Below are 12,256 nucleotides of genomic sequence, written 5' to 3' on the forward strand. Positions count from 1 at the left end.
AAAATATGACTAATTCATTTCCGAAGACACGACTGTCCTCTCCCCTGCTATCAATATGGATTCCAAAATGCTTTTCCAAAAGTAGGGATGGATTTTTGTGCGTTAATTTATGCTTTCTTTCCCAGCGAACCTAAAAATTCACACGATGTATTAACTCAGAATGATCTAATTCACACAGAAGAAAAATGATCACACTGCACGTAAGATATGTGGGAAAATGCTAAAATCGGAAAGGCAATTATATAAAAACCTGTTAACATCAACATTTGTTTATGCAAGTGAAATTCATTTTTTAGATTATGTAATATCTGGCAACTATTAACTACGACATTCATAATCTAAGTGAAATCAGGGTAGCAGGATCTTGACTCCACATGCTATGATGGCACATGGAGCTTTTATTGGATCACAGAACCCACCAAGAATCTGATGAAAGCCATGGAGATTCTCTGCAGAAGAAAAGCACATTCATACAACACTTTGCCTAGATATCCTGAGTCCATTTGCTACGGGCTCCAGAGAGTCCGTGAACCACAGGTTCAGAGCCCCTGTGTGGGGAGATGGCTCCAGGGGGAGGAACAGAAGACCCCTTCCCACCACCAATGCAGCCACCAGGGCAAGGCGACCAAAGGCTGACTGGCTAACAAATCCTCCAGGTAACTTTTCTTTCCTTACTTTACTGGACGTGTGGAAGGTATTTTCCTCTAAATCTCTGGCTGCTGTGTCTTTCCTTCAGATCTTTTTCTATCTACCATCTGGAACCTAGAACCTGGAACCTGGAATTCTACCCTTCACTTTTTTTATATTTCTTACTCTCCATAGCTGACCTCATTCAAATCTATTAGAGTTAAGTATTTGTAACGTGTGGATAACAAACTATATTTCCAGTCCCGATCCTGTTACATCCGATACCTCCTACATATTCTTGCTGGGAAGCCAGCACTGCAGATTCAACAGTCTAAAAAAACACCTCATCTCTTGCCCATAACAAAAATCAGAGTGCCCTTCCTCAGGGGCCAGGCTTAATGTAGCTCTGACTTCCTTTATCTCTCTGTTTATTTATTTATTTTTTAAATTTTCACTGTAGTTAAAAAAAAAAAATAATAATGCCTGGCCTAAAATTTACCATTTTCACCATTTCTAAGTACACAGTTCAATATTGTTAAGTATATTTGTATTGTTGCTCAACCCCTATTGAGAACTGGTTTTAAAGTTGCAAACTTTTTATAAGTTTCATCTTGCAAAACTAAAACTCTATACCTCTGAAACACCAGCTCCCCATTTCCCCTCCCCCATTGTCTTTGGCAACTGCCATTCTGCTTTCTGTTTCCATGAGTTGGACTACTCTAGGTGCCTCATGCCAGTAGAATCATTCAATAATTGTCTTTTTGAGACTGGCTTATTACTTCACTTAGCATAATGTCCTTAGGATTCATCCATGTTGCAACACGTGTCAGAATTTCCTTCCCTTTTCAGGCTGAACACTTTCCATTGCACGTATATATCACATTTTGTTTATCCATTCGTCAGCGGACACTTGTGTTGCTCCCATCTTGGTTTATTGTAAATAACGCTTTTATGAATGTGGGGGTGCAAATACCTCTTTGAGATCCTGCTTTCAATTTCTTCTTTGGATATATATCCAGAAGAGGAATTCCTGGATCGTATGTTAAGTCTAGTTTTAAATTTTTTGAGGAGCTATTATGCTGTTTTCCATACTGGCTGCACCATTTTATAATCTCACTACCAGTACACAAGGGTTCTAACTTCTTCACATCCTGCCCTTTATCTCGGAAGGTTCACCAAGCCCCCACGTCTACTCTGCTCTCTGCATCATCTCTTTTCTCTTTCCAAAATTCCATTTCCTAATTCATCTATAGTGGGAGGGCCTCAAAATCAGGTGTTTTACTTTTGTAAACCCAGAACCCAGTACAGGGGTTAGGACATATTAGCCTCTCAAAAAATGTTGGCAGAATGGAAGAGTTATACTACTAGGATTATTTGTATTTATAAGGGAACAAAATAATTTTAAGAATCTTACTTTAAAAGTAATTTAAGAAAGTGCAATTCTAGGTTAAATTAGAACACAAGATTAGCCCTTTTAAATTTTTCTAAAATTATCCTTAAATTTCTTTTATGGTCTCTAAACTGAAAATTAAAAAAAAAAACAATTAAAAAGTTTTATTGTGCTGTTGACTATAATGTCTCTTTTGGGGAGGGAAAATTTCTGATATTTATTATTATATTTAAACATCTCCTTACATAGCCCTAACTCTGTATGTTTTATCATAAATTTCAATTTTATATATGTATAAAAGACTGAGAAAATTCTCTCCGATAATCTGAATAAAGTAGAAAATTGTAAGCAAATGCAATACTTTGTTATTTTGGACTTTTGTGGTGGCCCCCTGAATACACATCATCAAATCACACATCGTAAAATCTGCAAGTGAGATAGAGCATCTGGTCCTTGTCCTCAAAGACGTAATAATCTAAAGGAGAACTAGAATGCATATGGGAAGAGCCATAAGAGCAGGTACGAAGATAACACGAAATTATAAGCACAAATTAGATGATCTCAGTTATAGACCTAGCAACCTATACCATTCACACGTACATGTATTAGGAATGCTAAAGAGGTAAATAAAGTACATCTGCAATGACTAGATCCAGTGGTGGTTTAGTCATTGATTGATTCAGGGAAGCAGAAGAGCGTAAGCAGGACTCTGGAGGAGGGGAAAGCCTTGGCTTGGTGGAGAAAGGGGCAGAGGTGTTTGAGAGAAGGAAGTTCAACTGATGGTCCAGAGCCCGCTGAGAAGAGTGGAAGGCAGAATGGACTGTCAGGAGAGAGGCAAGTGTCAGGAGAAACGCGGGGACTCAGGGGGCCCTGTAACGAGTGGGTAGCACTTAAGCCCATGTATGGGAAACCAGAGCCAGTGCCGGTTTCTAATACGGCAAGATGGGATCAAACAACAATACTATTCCCACTTCCCTACCCGCAGCCACCACCCCAAGTGGTTCCTTCCCCGAAGAATAATCAGACCAAGCTTCTTTAACCCCGGGTATTTCTGATAACAAGTAAGATCACAATCCGTGTCAGTGCAGTGGAAGCTCATGGTACAGAATGCTGGTCATTTTACATTAATGTGGACACAGGGCACACGAGTAGTTCAGCCTCACTGCTAATAGTACCCAGTGCTTTAGCAGTTTTAAAATTTTTTGGTAATGTAGTTGGTATGCCTACATTATCAATTCTCTCTTAGCACTACCAACATGGTCTCTATGCTCAGCACTTCTCCATCTGGTCACCCACAGCCAGATTGTAACAACAGAGACTCAATGTTGCCAATCATCTGAAGGCTGATTCTTGATGACAAGTGAGAAAACTGCCTGAGAAAAAAACTCCGAAGGGGCTTGCACTGTACTCTCTGTTCTGTGTGCTCTTTTTGGGGGGAGAGAGAAGATTGAATGCTTTCTTTATTTTGTACTTTTTATTTTGAAATACTTTTAGAATAACAAAAAAGTTGCAGAAATGGTACAGAGAGTTCCTGTATATCCTTCAGCAGCTTGCCCCAAACTTGACATCTTACAGAGCGGTGGGACGAGGATCCAAACCAGGAAATGGACGTTGATACACCATGAAGTAATCCACAGACCTTATTTGAGTTTCACCAGTTTTCCCACTGATGTCCTTTTCCTGAACCAGAATCCCACACTGCATTTTGTTATCATGTCTCCTTAGTCCCTTCCAGTCTGAAGTAGTACCCAGCTATTTCTTTATCTCCCACGACCTCCACACTTTCGAGGAGTACTTTGACCCTCCTCTGGAGTTCGATGTCTTATGTTTAGGTTGAGGCTGTGCGTTTTCTGGGAAGAAAACCACGAAGGTGATGCTGTTCGCTACTAAGGGTCTCACATCAGGAGGTACAGGGTGATGTGTCCTATTACTGGCAATGCTTACCTTGATCGCTTGGTAAAGGAGGTATCTGCTGGTTTCCCCAGGGTAAAGTCACTGTTTTCCCTTTGAAATTAGTAAATAGTCTTGTGGGTAGATACTGCGCAACCATTCAAATATCCTGTTTCTCATTACTCCTGTGCCTACTGATTTCAGCAGCCATTGATGTTTCTTGCCTGTAGGAATCATTACTGTGCTGTTTGCTGAATGGTGATGTTCTATTTCCCTCATACCTGCTACCTTTATTAACTGGAATTCTGTAAAAAAGAGCTGGCTCTTTTCCTGCATTTATTTGTGTATTCAATTATTTATATTCAGATATTTAGTTATAATAATAAAATTATTATTATAGTTATATATATTTTAATATATTATATATTTTATAATAAAAATATTAATATAAAATATATTAATTAATAATTAATATAATTATTATACTATAATATAATTAATATAATTATATTATAATTATAATATATATTTTCTATTATATTATATATTATTTTATATATAGTATATTATATTAATTATATTATAACTATAATATAATTAATATAATATACTATATATAATATATATACTATATATAATATAATATAATTATAATTAATATATATTATATTATATATTATAATATGATTATAATTATATTATTATAATTAATATATATTATATTATATATTATAATGTAATTATAATTATATTATTATAATTAATATAAAATATATTAATATTAATATAAATATAAAATATATATAATATATATTTTAATATATATTATTATAGTTACATATATTTTAATATATATTTTATATATATAATATATATATTATAGTTATATATATTTAGTTATAATAATAAAATTATTATTATTTTATTTTATTGCTCAAATTGTTCTGGCTTACACTTTTGGGAACTCCTTCAAATGGGTGTGGTCTGCTATGTCCTTTCAAAAACCCTCCATCCATTTTGGCACTTCCTTACTTTTTGGCATCACCAAGATATTCCAGGCTCACCTGTATTTCCCCTACCGCAGGCCTGGAATCAACCATCTCTCCAGGGAGCACAGATTCCTTTTATTGGAAAATGGTGTTTAGATACTAAGATTTGGGCCCTCTTGGTGGACAGACCCAGGAAATGTATGCACTAATGATGACCTACATTTCAATATGTCATACACATTTTATTTGTGGTGTTCTGTCTAGAAGGAATTTTTAACAAGGGATTGTGAAGACAAGCATTTTTTTTTAACGTTTATTTATTATTGAGACACAGAGAGACACAGAGCATGAGCAGAGGAGGAGTAGATAGAGGGGGAGACACAGAATCCAAAGCAGGCTCCAGGCTCTGAGCTGTCAGCACAGAGCCCTACGCGGGGCTCGAACTCACAAACGGTGAGATCATGACCTGAGCCAAAGGCAGACGCTTAACTGACTGAGCTACCCAGGCGCCCCAAGACAAGTATTTTTAATGCAGTTTTCTTTGAATCTCAATTGTATAACAAAATCTTTAGGGACATTCAGAAATTTGATGGAACTCTCAACTGCTTGAAATCAATTTCTCTTGTTCGCATATTTCATCATTTATGCACTGGCATACAAATGCATATGGTTTCCCCCTAACCTGGGAGGAATATAAAAAATACTTCCTCTAGTTATTGTCCTCTAAAATTTCCACTTCTTTGGTAGCTCAGTCAATTCTGCATTCGGCTCTTGATTTCGGCTCAGGTCATGATTTCACAGTTCAGGAGATCAACCCCTGCATCCAGCTCTGTGCTGACAGCACAGAGCCTGCTTGGGATTCTCTTTCTCTCCCTCTCAATCTGCCCCTCCCCTGCCCGCTCATTGGCACTCTCCCCCTCAAAATAAATAAATTAATTAAAAAAAATTCCACTTCTTTTTTAAATGCTTGCAAACAATAATTTTGGTTTTCATTCGAACTCCTAGTAGCCTCAGAGGGACCGATTTCACAGTGGAAGGACAAACAGCTTTCCTTAGCAAACCCTCTTCATAGAGAACGTTCCACACATGGGTTGGGTGATAGCAGAGTGCCAATCCCTGGGACACCCGCTGGAGCAGAAGGAGACGTGACTCTCTGCACTCTCCCTGAATTACCAGCCTGTTAACCACAGTGTGAAGGTCAGCGTGCTCTGTGAACTTTCTATTTTGGAAGAATTTTAGATTGACAGAAACATCGCAAAGGTAATACAGAGAATTCCTGTATACCTTCCACCCAGCTCCCCCCAGTACATCTTACATAACTACGGCACAGTCATCAAAGCTAAGAAATTAACATTGGTACAATACTATTAACTAAACTACAGGCTTTATTCAGACACAAGTTTTTCACTGATTTTTTTTTCTACTCCAGGATATCATCCATTGCATTTAAGTCATCCATTTTTAAAGGGAAGTTTTAAAAAATTAGACTAACAGATAATTTATATGCTAAATATATCAAAGTATAATATCTCGCGCCTTTGCTCACTTAAACTACCGTGTTTAACTTCTGCCTATGTCTGTTCCTCTCTAATACACACCTATTCCCCTTCACCCCTCGCATCTTTTCACTATATAACCCCTCTAGAGTACATTCCTCACATCCAAGACCATCCCAATGATAAGTCATCTAAATATAAGAATCTGTTAACTTCCTTAGAGCATTACATTAGGTTTACACTAGCACGGCTTTCCCAGGGTTCACATCTAACTGCTAGTTATGTGTTTTAGCGCCTTTGTAGAATTTTTTTCTAATTTAAAATTCCTATGCAAATTTTCTACCCTAATCTTTACTTAATCTTTTTTTTTTAAAAAAATTTTTTTTTTTCAACGTTTATTTATTTTTGGGACAGAGAGAGACAGAGCATGAACGGGTGAGGGGCAGAGAGAGAGGGAGACACAGAATCGGAAACAGGTTCCAGGCTCTGAGCCATCAGCCCAGAGCCTGACGCGGGGCTCGAACTCACGGACCGCGAGATCGTGACCTGGCTGAAGTCGGACGCTTAACCGACTGCGCCACCCAGGCGCCCCTTTACTTAATCTTGACAAAGGTTTAATATAAAGACGGACCCTAGTGCCCTCACTCACAAAACAAACAAGGTATTCTGAGAGAAGAGAGGGAATCCCACAACTCGGAAGGACTGATGATGACTTAAAAGTTTGTGGTACCATTTGTAAATAACCTAAATTTTAAGATATTTCATAATTATCTTTTAAAATTTCTATTTTAGAGTGGCTTTTTTTTTTCTTTTTTTGGTTTTTGCTTTTTATTTAAGTGAGAGAGCATGAACAGGGGAGAGAGGCAGAAGAAGAAACAGAGAGAATCCCCAGCAGGCCCCATGCTCAGCACAGAGCCTGACACGGGGCTCAATCCCACGATCCTGGGATCATGATCTCAGCCAAAATCAAGAGTCAGACACTCAATCGACTAAGCCACCCAGATGCCCCTAGAATGTTTTATAAAACATGTATAAATTAGTATAACATATTTCTAATTTATGTATCTAAATCTGTTTATCTATCTATCTATCTATCTATCTATCTATCATTTCTCTCTCTCTCTACACACATACACACACACACATAGAAGAGCTTTGCTTAAAATTTTTCATCAGTGAGTACACTATCAAAGTACTTTGGAAGTATGCCTTAGAACTTGAATGTGTCTCTCACTCCATAAAACCCTGTTTCATCAACACTACCCCTTTTGTACCTCCCTGCAAACATAGCTGGGATCTGTCTAGACCAGTGATTTCCAAACCTGGCTGTGTATCAAAATGACCTGGGAGCTGGATTAAAACCAGATTCCTGGGCTTTTTCCCAGCAGATTCTTACTCACTCAGTCTGGGATGGGGCCTGAAAAGCTATAAATTTAAAGAGCTGCTGACATCACTCAATGCACACTGGCAGGTTTGGGAACCACCAGCAAGAGTGTGTTTTGTGGACACAGATAACCGTATACTACAATGTATATGTATTTGGGTCACCTGCACAATTTCCTCTTTACCCCCATATCCAAACATGCTCTTTAAAAACAAGGAAGCAACCTTCCTCACCCATAGTAAGCATTTGGCTTGGTGTAGTACATTCCTTAGACTATATGCACTAGATAAAGATTAATTTAGTGGCTTTGAAAAGATTTTTACAAAAGGCTAAGTTGATCTGAAACGCAGTAAAGAAGACACCATAAATGATAGTAGAACAGTAATCTAAAATATCAAACACTAAATATTTGCAAAGTAATTAACTATTTCTGACCTGGCACCAGAATGGTGATGGCCGTCTGCACCGCCTTTCGGATGATACTGTCTAAGGCAAACATCCAGTGTGGCTTGATGTTATGATTCCGAAGAACTTTATTGACCTGGAGAAAGAGGGTGACATTTAGTCTACTATAATTTTTAGTTGCAAATAACCTAGCTGACACAAGCATCTGGATGACATTCTATCAACGAAACAACTATGAGGTTTCTTCACCTTGAACTGTGAGTAATTTCTTTATGTCACCAGAAAACAATAAAAAAGTGCCATTTCAAATTAAAGTCTGGTGATCCCCACATAAGCAAATCAAAGGCAGTCTGGTTAAATGAAATGTTGCTTCTTCAGGACTCAGAACATGCAACTTCCATTTTTTATGATGACTTCAGATTGGATGATGGAGGTGGTAAAGGAGGAAAAATGAATCCAAGGGCTTTAAATAAAAATAAACACTGACCTTCAGTGTTGTCACTCTGAGGAGGAAGCTGCTAGAATATTCCAGAAATGCTGTTCACAGTGAAAGTGTGGGTCGTAAGGGTATCTTTTTTTTAGTGACTAATAATATGCATTATCTTTCAAAAAATAACCTTTATCAGGGGTGCCTTGGTGGCTCAGTTGGTTGAGTGTCTGACTTTGGCTCAGGTCATGGTTGTAAGAGTTTGTGAGTTCGAGCCCCATGTTTTAGCCCTGCATTTGAGCCCTGTGTTTGAGCCCTGCATTCGAGCCCCGCTGCCTGTGCAGAGCCTGCTTATGAAACTCACTTTCTCCTCTTTCTCTGCCTCTACCCCACTTGCACTTTCTCTTTCTCTCAAAATAAATAAATAAAAACTTAAAAAAATAATTATTGGGCATCTGGGTGGCTCAGTCGGTTGGGCATTTGACTCTTGATTTTGGCTCGGGTCATGATCTCAGGGTCAAAGGATTGAGCTCCACACTGAGCTGAGTGTGGAGCCTGCCTGGGCTCCCTCTCCCTCTGCCTCTCCCTCACTGTGCGTGCTCTCTCTCAAAAAACTAAAAATAAATAAATAAAATTAAAAAAAAAAATAACCATTAGCATAAAGCTAAAAGAGGCTTCTTTAAAATTTGAGTTAACTCCACTAATTGCTGGTCGACATGACCCTCTAAGAAAAGTGTCTATTTTCCCCACAGGGCTCTGACCAGAGATTTTATTAGTTTTTTTTGAATGTTTATTATTTTTTTTTTGAGAGAGAGAAACAGAGTGAATGGGGGAGGGCAGAGAGACGGGGGGGGGGGATCAGAGATTTTAGAGGGAGCAAGGGAGATGGTGACCTAGCTGCAAGCCCACGCCAAAAGCTGGGGTTCCAGTTGCTTATTCTTGCCCTTGGTCCCCCATCAAAATCCCCCAGTTTAGGGGTGCCTGGGTGGCTCAGTCTGTTGAGTGTCTGACTCTTGGTTTTGACTCAGGTCATGATCCCAGAGTCGTGGGGTCAAGCCCCATGTGGGGCTCCACACTGAGAGTGGAGCCTGCTTGGGATTTTCTCTCTCTCCCTCTGCCCCTCCCCCTACTCATGCTCTCTCCTTTTCTCTCTCTTATTAAAAAAAAAAAAATCCCCCAGTTTAGAAAGGAGTCAGTCTGAGGAATTCCTCAGAGTAGTTGCTCCCTTTTGGGAAGTGAACCACTGCTAGGTTCGCAGTTGTTCTAGGAAATCCTTTCAGAATGAGTTTGTTCTGGTACCTTCATTTCTTAAAGAATTTGCCTGCTTCCATGACCAGTGTGGAGTATAGCATTAGGTAACTGGAACGGCCCATGATTACAACAAATCCACTGTCAATCTGAATTCTACTGGCCAATTTGTTTCCCAGCCTGTAGGCTGGAAGTCAAATGTGTGGGCAAGTGCAAAATCAGTAAATTCTTTCATTCTGTTTGCAGATGGTTAGGTTTCCCTAGTTGCAGTGAAGTGTGCCTTTAGCATTTAATTATTAGTGATGGGCTTTGCCAGTTGCTTTCATTACCCAGGATCTCAGTTGAGTCAGGAGTGCTATTCCCGTCCACAGGACAGCACAAAGACCAAGAAGCTTACACAGAGTTTCAGAGAACACCAGTGGCCATTGAAGGATTATAATTTGGTTTTAAATGAGAGATCGTTTGGTGCACCAAATACAATTGTCAAGGCATCTATGTAGGAGAAATAAACACATTAGGAGTGAGTTAATTTGGGGGATTTAAATACAATTATGCAAAGTGCTTCTATATTTATACCCGAGGCGCCATCAGGAACTCTCTTATTTCAGTCTCCCTCACCCTGTGAAGACCTTCTAGGAGTCACTTCAAGCTTTCTTGCCACAGAGTTCCACAGATAAGTCTTATTCAGGAACAGCATGTTGTGTGTTGAATCAGGGTTTTGAAAGACGGGCTTCTAGTTGGTGTTGCAGAGCAACTCCATTTGAGAGGGCAGAGCCTTCAGCAATCTCTCATTAGATCATGTGGATTGATTTTCATTTAGTGATGAATTAATATGTTTTAAACAAACATGTTTAAAGTGTTGTGCATGGAAACCAGAGAAAAAGTGAAAAAAAGAAAAAGAAAAGTATTGGTTTTACTTAGCAGTGATCATCCCCATCTGTACCATTGCATTTTCCTCAACGACCACTAGATGGCAGTCCACGTACAGAATTAGAAAGTGAACCACTACAGTGGGCTGTGTGGCTAAAGTCAAAAGAACAAATAGTGACCGGCTACGTGATTTCATAAGCACACAGTTCAGCCACGGGAGCTGTCTGTTAGTTTTGCTATTTCCCACGGTGTTCAATATCACGTGTATCTAACTTTGGGAGATACAAACACATACAACAACGAATCTGCTGTTTAGCAGCTCACAGAGAGGCAACCAACCAGCTCACGCTTAATCATCGAAAAAGACATTCATCAACATTCTTAAAGAAAGAAAACAGAACTTATGTCTTATCTTATTTTGCTGATTTTCGTTGGCCGTTTGTGGGAAGACAGCAGCAAAATGTCATACTTACGGCATCTTGAAAACCGAAGAGTACCACCTGAACTTGACTGATGCCATGACTGTCAAAGTCAAGTTCTAGCTTCAGCTTAGACAGTGTGGTGGCTATGATTTTTCGGTCCGTGGATCTCACAAATTCTCTGAGGCTTGCAATGAGGGTTGTGATGTGTTCCCATTTTAGTTTAGGTTCTTCAGCCCCCTGTGAATAAATTAACCTGTCAGTTGATCTGTGTGGGACACATTAGTCATGAGCCTGCCATTCTCACAGCCCTTGATGGGAACTGGACTTCAAAGTGCCCCCAGCTAAGGGAAAAAGACCAGATTTGAACTCGATGCTCCACCCCTACCCCCACCCACCACCCCAAGAATAATCAGACTTTGGGAGGAAGGGTACCTACCCCATACATTGGTGAATAGGTACGATTTAGTCAGATGTACAGAGCTTTGCCCGAACAGGGACGGGCTGAGGCAATAAAATTCTTGTTCAGAAATTTTAATGGGGGCTAAAGAGACATCAGACAATGAGCCATAGGATCTTAAGCTCAAAGTCAGTCTAGAGAAATAAGTCCTAAAATAGCAGCATGAGGGGCACCTGGGTGGCTGAGTTGGTTAAGCATCCAACGTTTTTTTTTTTTTAATGTTTATTTATTTTTGAGAGAGAGACAGAGAATGAGTGGTGGAGGGGCAGAGGGAGAGGGAGACACAGAATTTGAAGCAGGCTCCAGGCTCTGCGCTGTCAGCGGGGCCCGAACTCACGAACCGCGAGATCATGACCTGAACTGAAGTCGGACACTCAACTGACTGAGCCACCCAGCACCCCAGCAACCGACTCTTGATTTAGGCTGTCATGATCTCATGGTTCACGAGTTCAAGCCCCACATGGGGCTCTCTGCTGTCACCATGGGGACTGCTTGGGATCCTCTGTACTCCCCTCTCTCTCCACCTCCCCAGCTAGTTCTCTTTCTCTCTTGCAAAAATAATAAACTTAAAACATTTTTTAAAAAAAATAGCAGGAGTACATCTAGTTATAAGGAAGGAAGCAGAAGCAATAGCATTGAGAATGACAATCT

The 12,256-nt window shown here is 39.5% G+C and overlaps 1 protein-coding gene across 2 annotated transcripts in view; it reads right to left on the reverse strand.

The window, feature by feature from the left end:
* Positions 1-12,256, reverse strand: part of MAP3K5 (mitogen-activated protein kinase kinase kinase 5) — a 206,725-nt gene that overhangs the window by 10,259 nt on the left and 184,210 nt on the right. For both annotated transcript variants that reach the window (XM_045499747.1, XM_045499746.1), the window contains exons 24-25: positions 11,200-11,385; positions 8,212-8,317 (exon numbers count right to left, since the gene is read on the reverse strand). In XM_045499747.1, the coding sequence (XP_045355703.1) occupies positions 8,212-8,317; positions 11,200-11,385 (292 nt within the window). The remainder of the gene's footprint in view (positions 1-8,211; positions 8,318-11,199; positions 11,386-12,256) is intronic.

The sequence above is a fragment of the Leopardus geoffroyi genome, chromosome B2 (assembly GCF_018350155.1).
Source record: "Leopardus geoffroyi isolate Oge1 chromosome B2, O.geoffroyi_Oge1_pat1.0, whole genome shotgun sequence".
NCBI lineage: Eukaryota > Metazoa > Chordata > Mammalia > Carnivora > Felidae > Leopardus > Leopardus geoffroyi.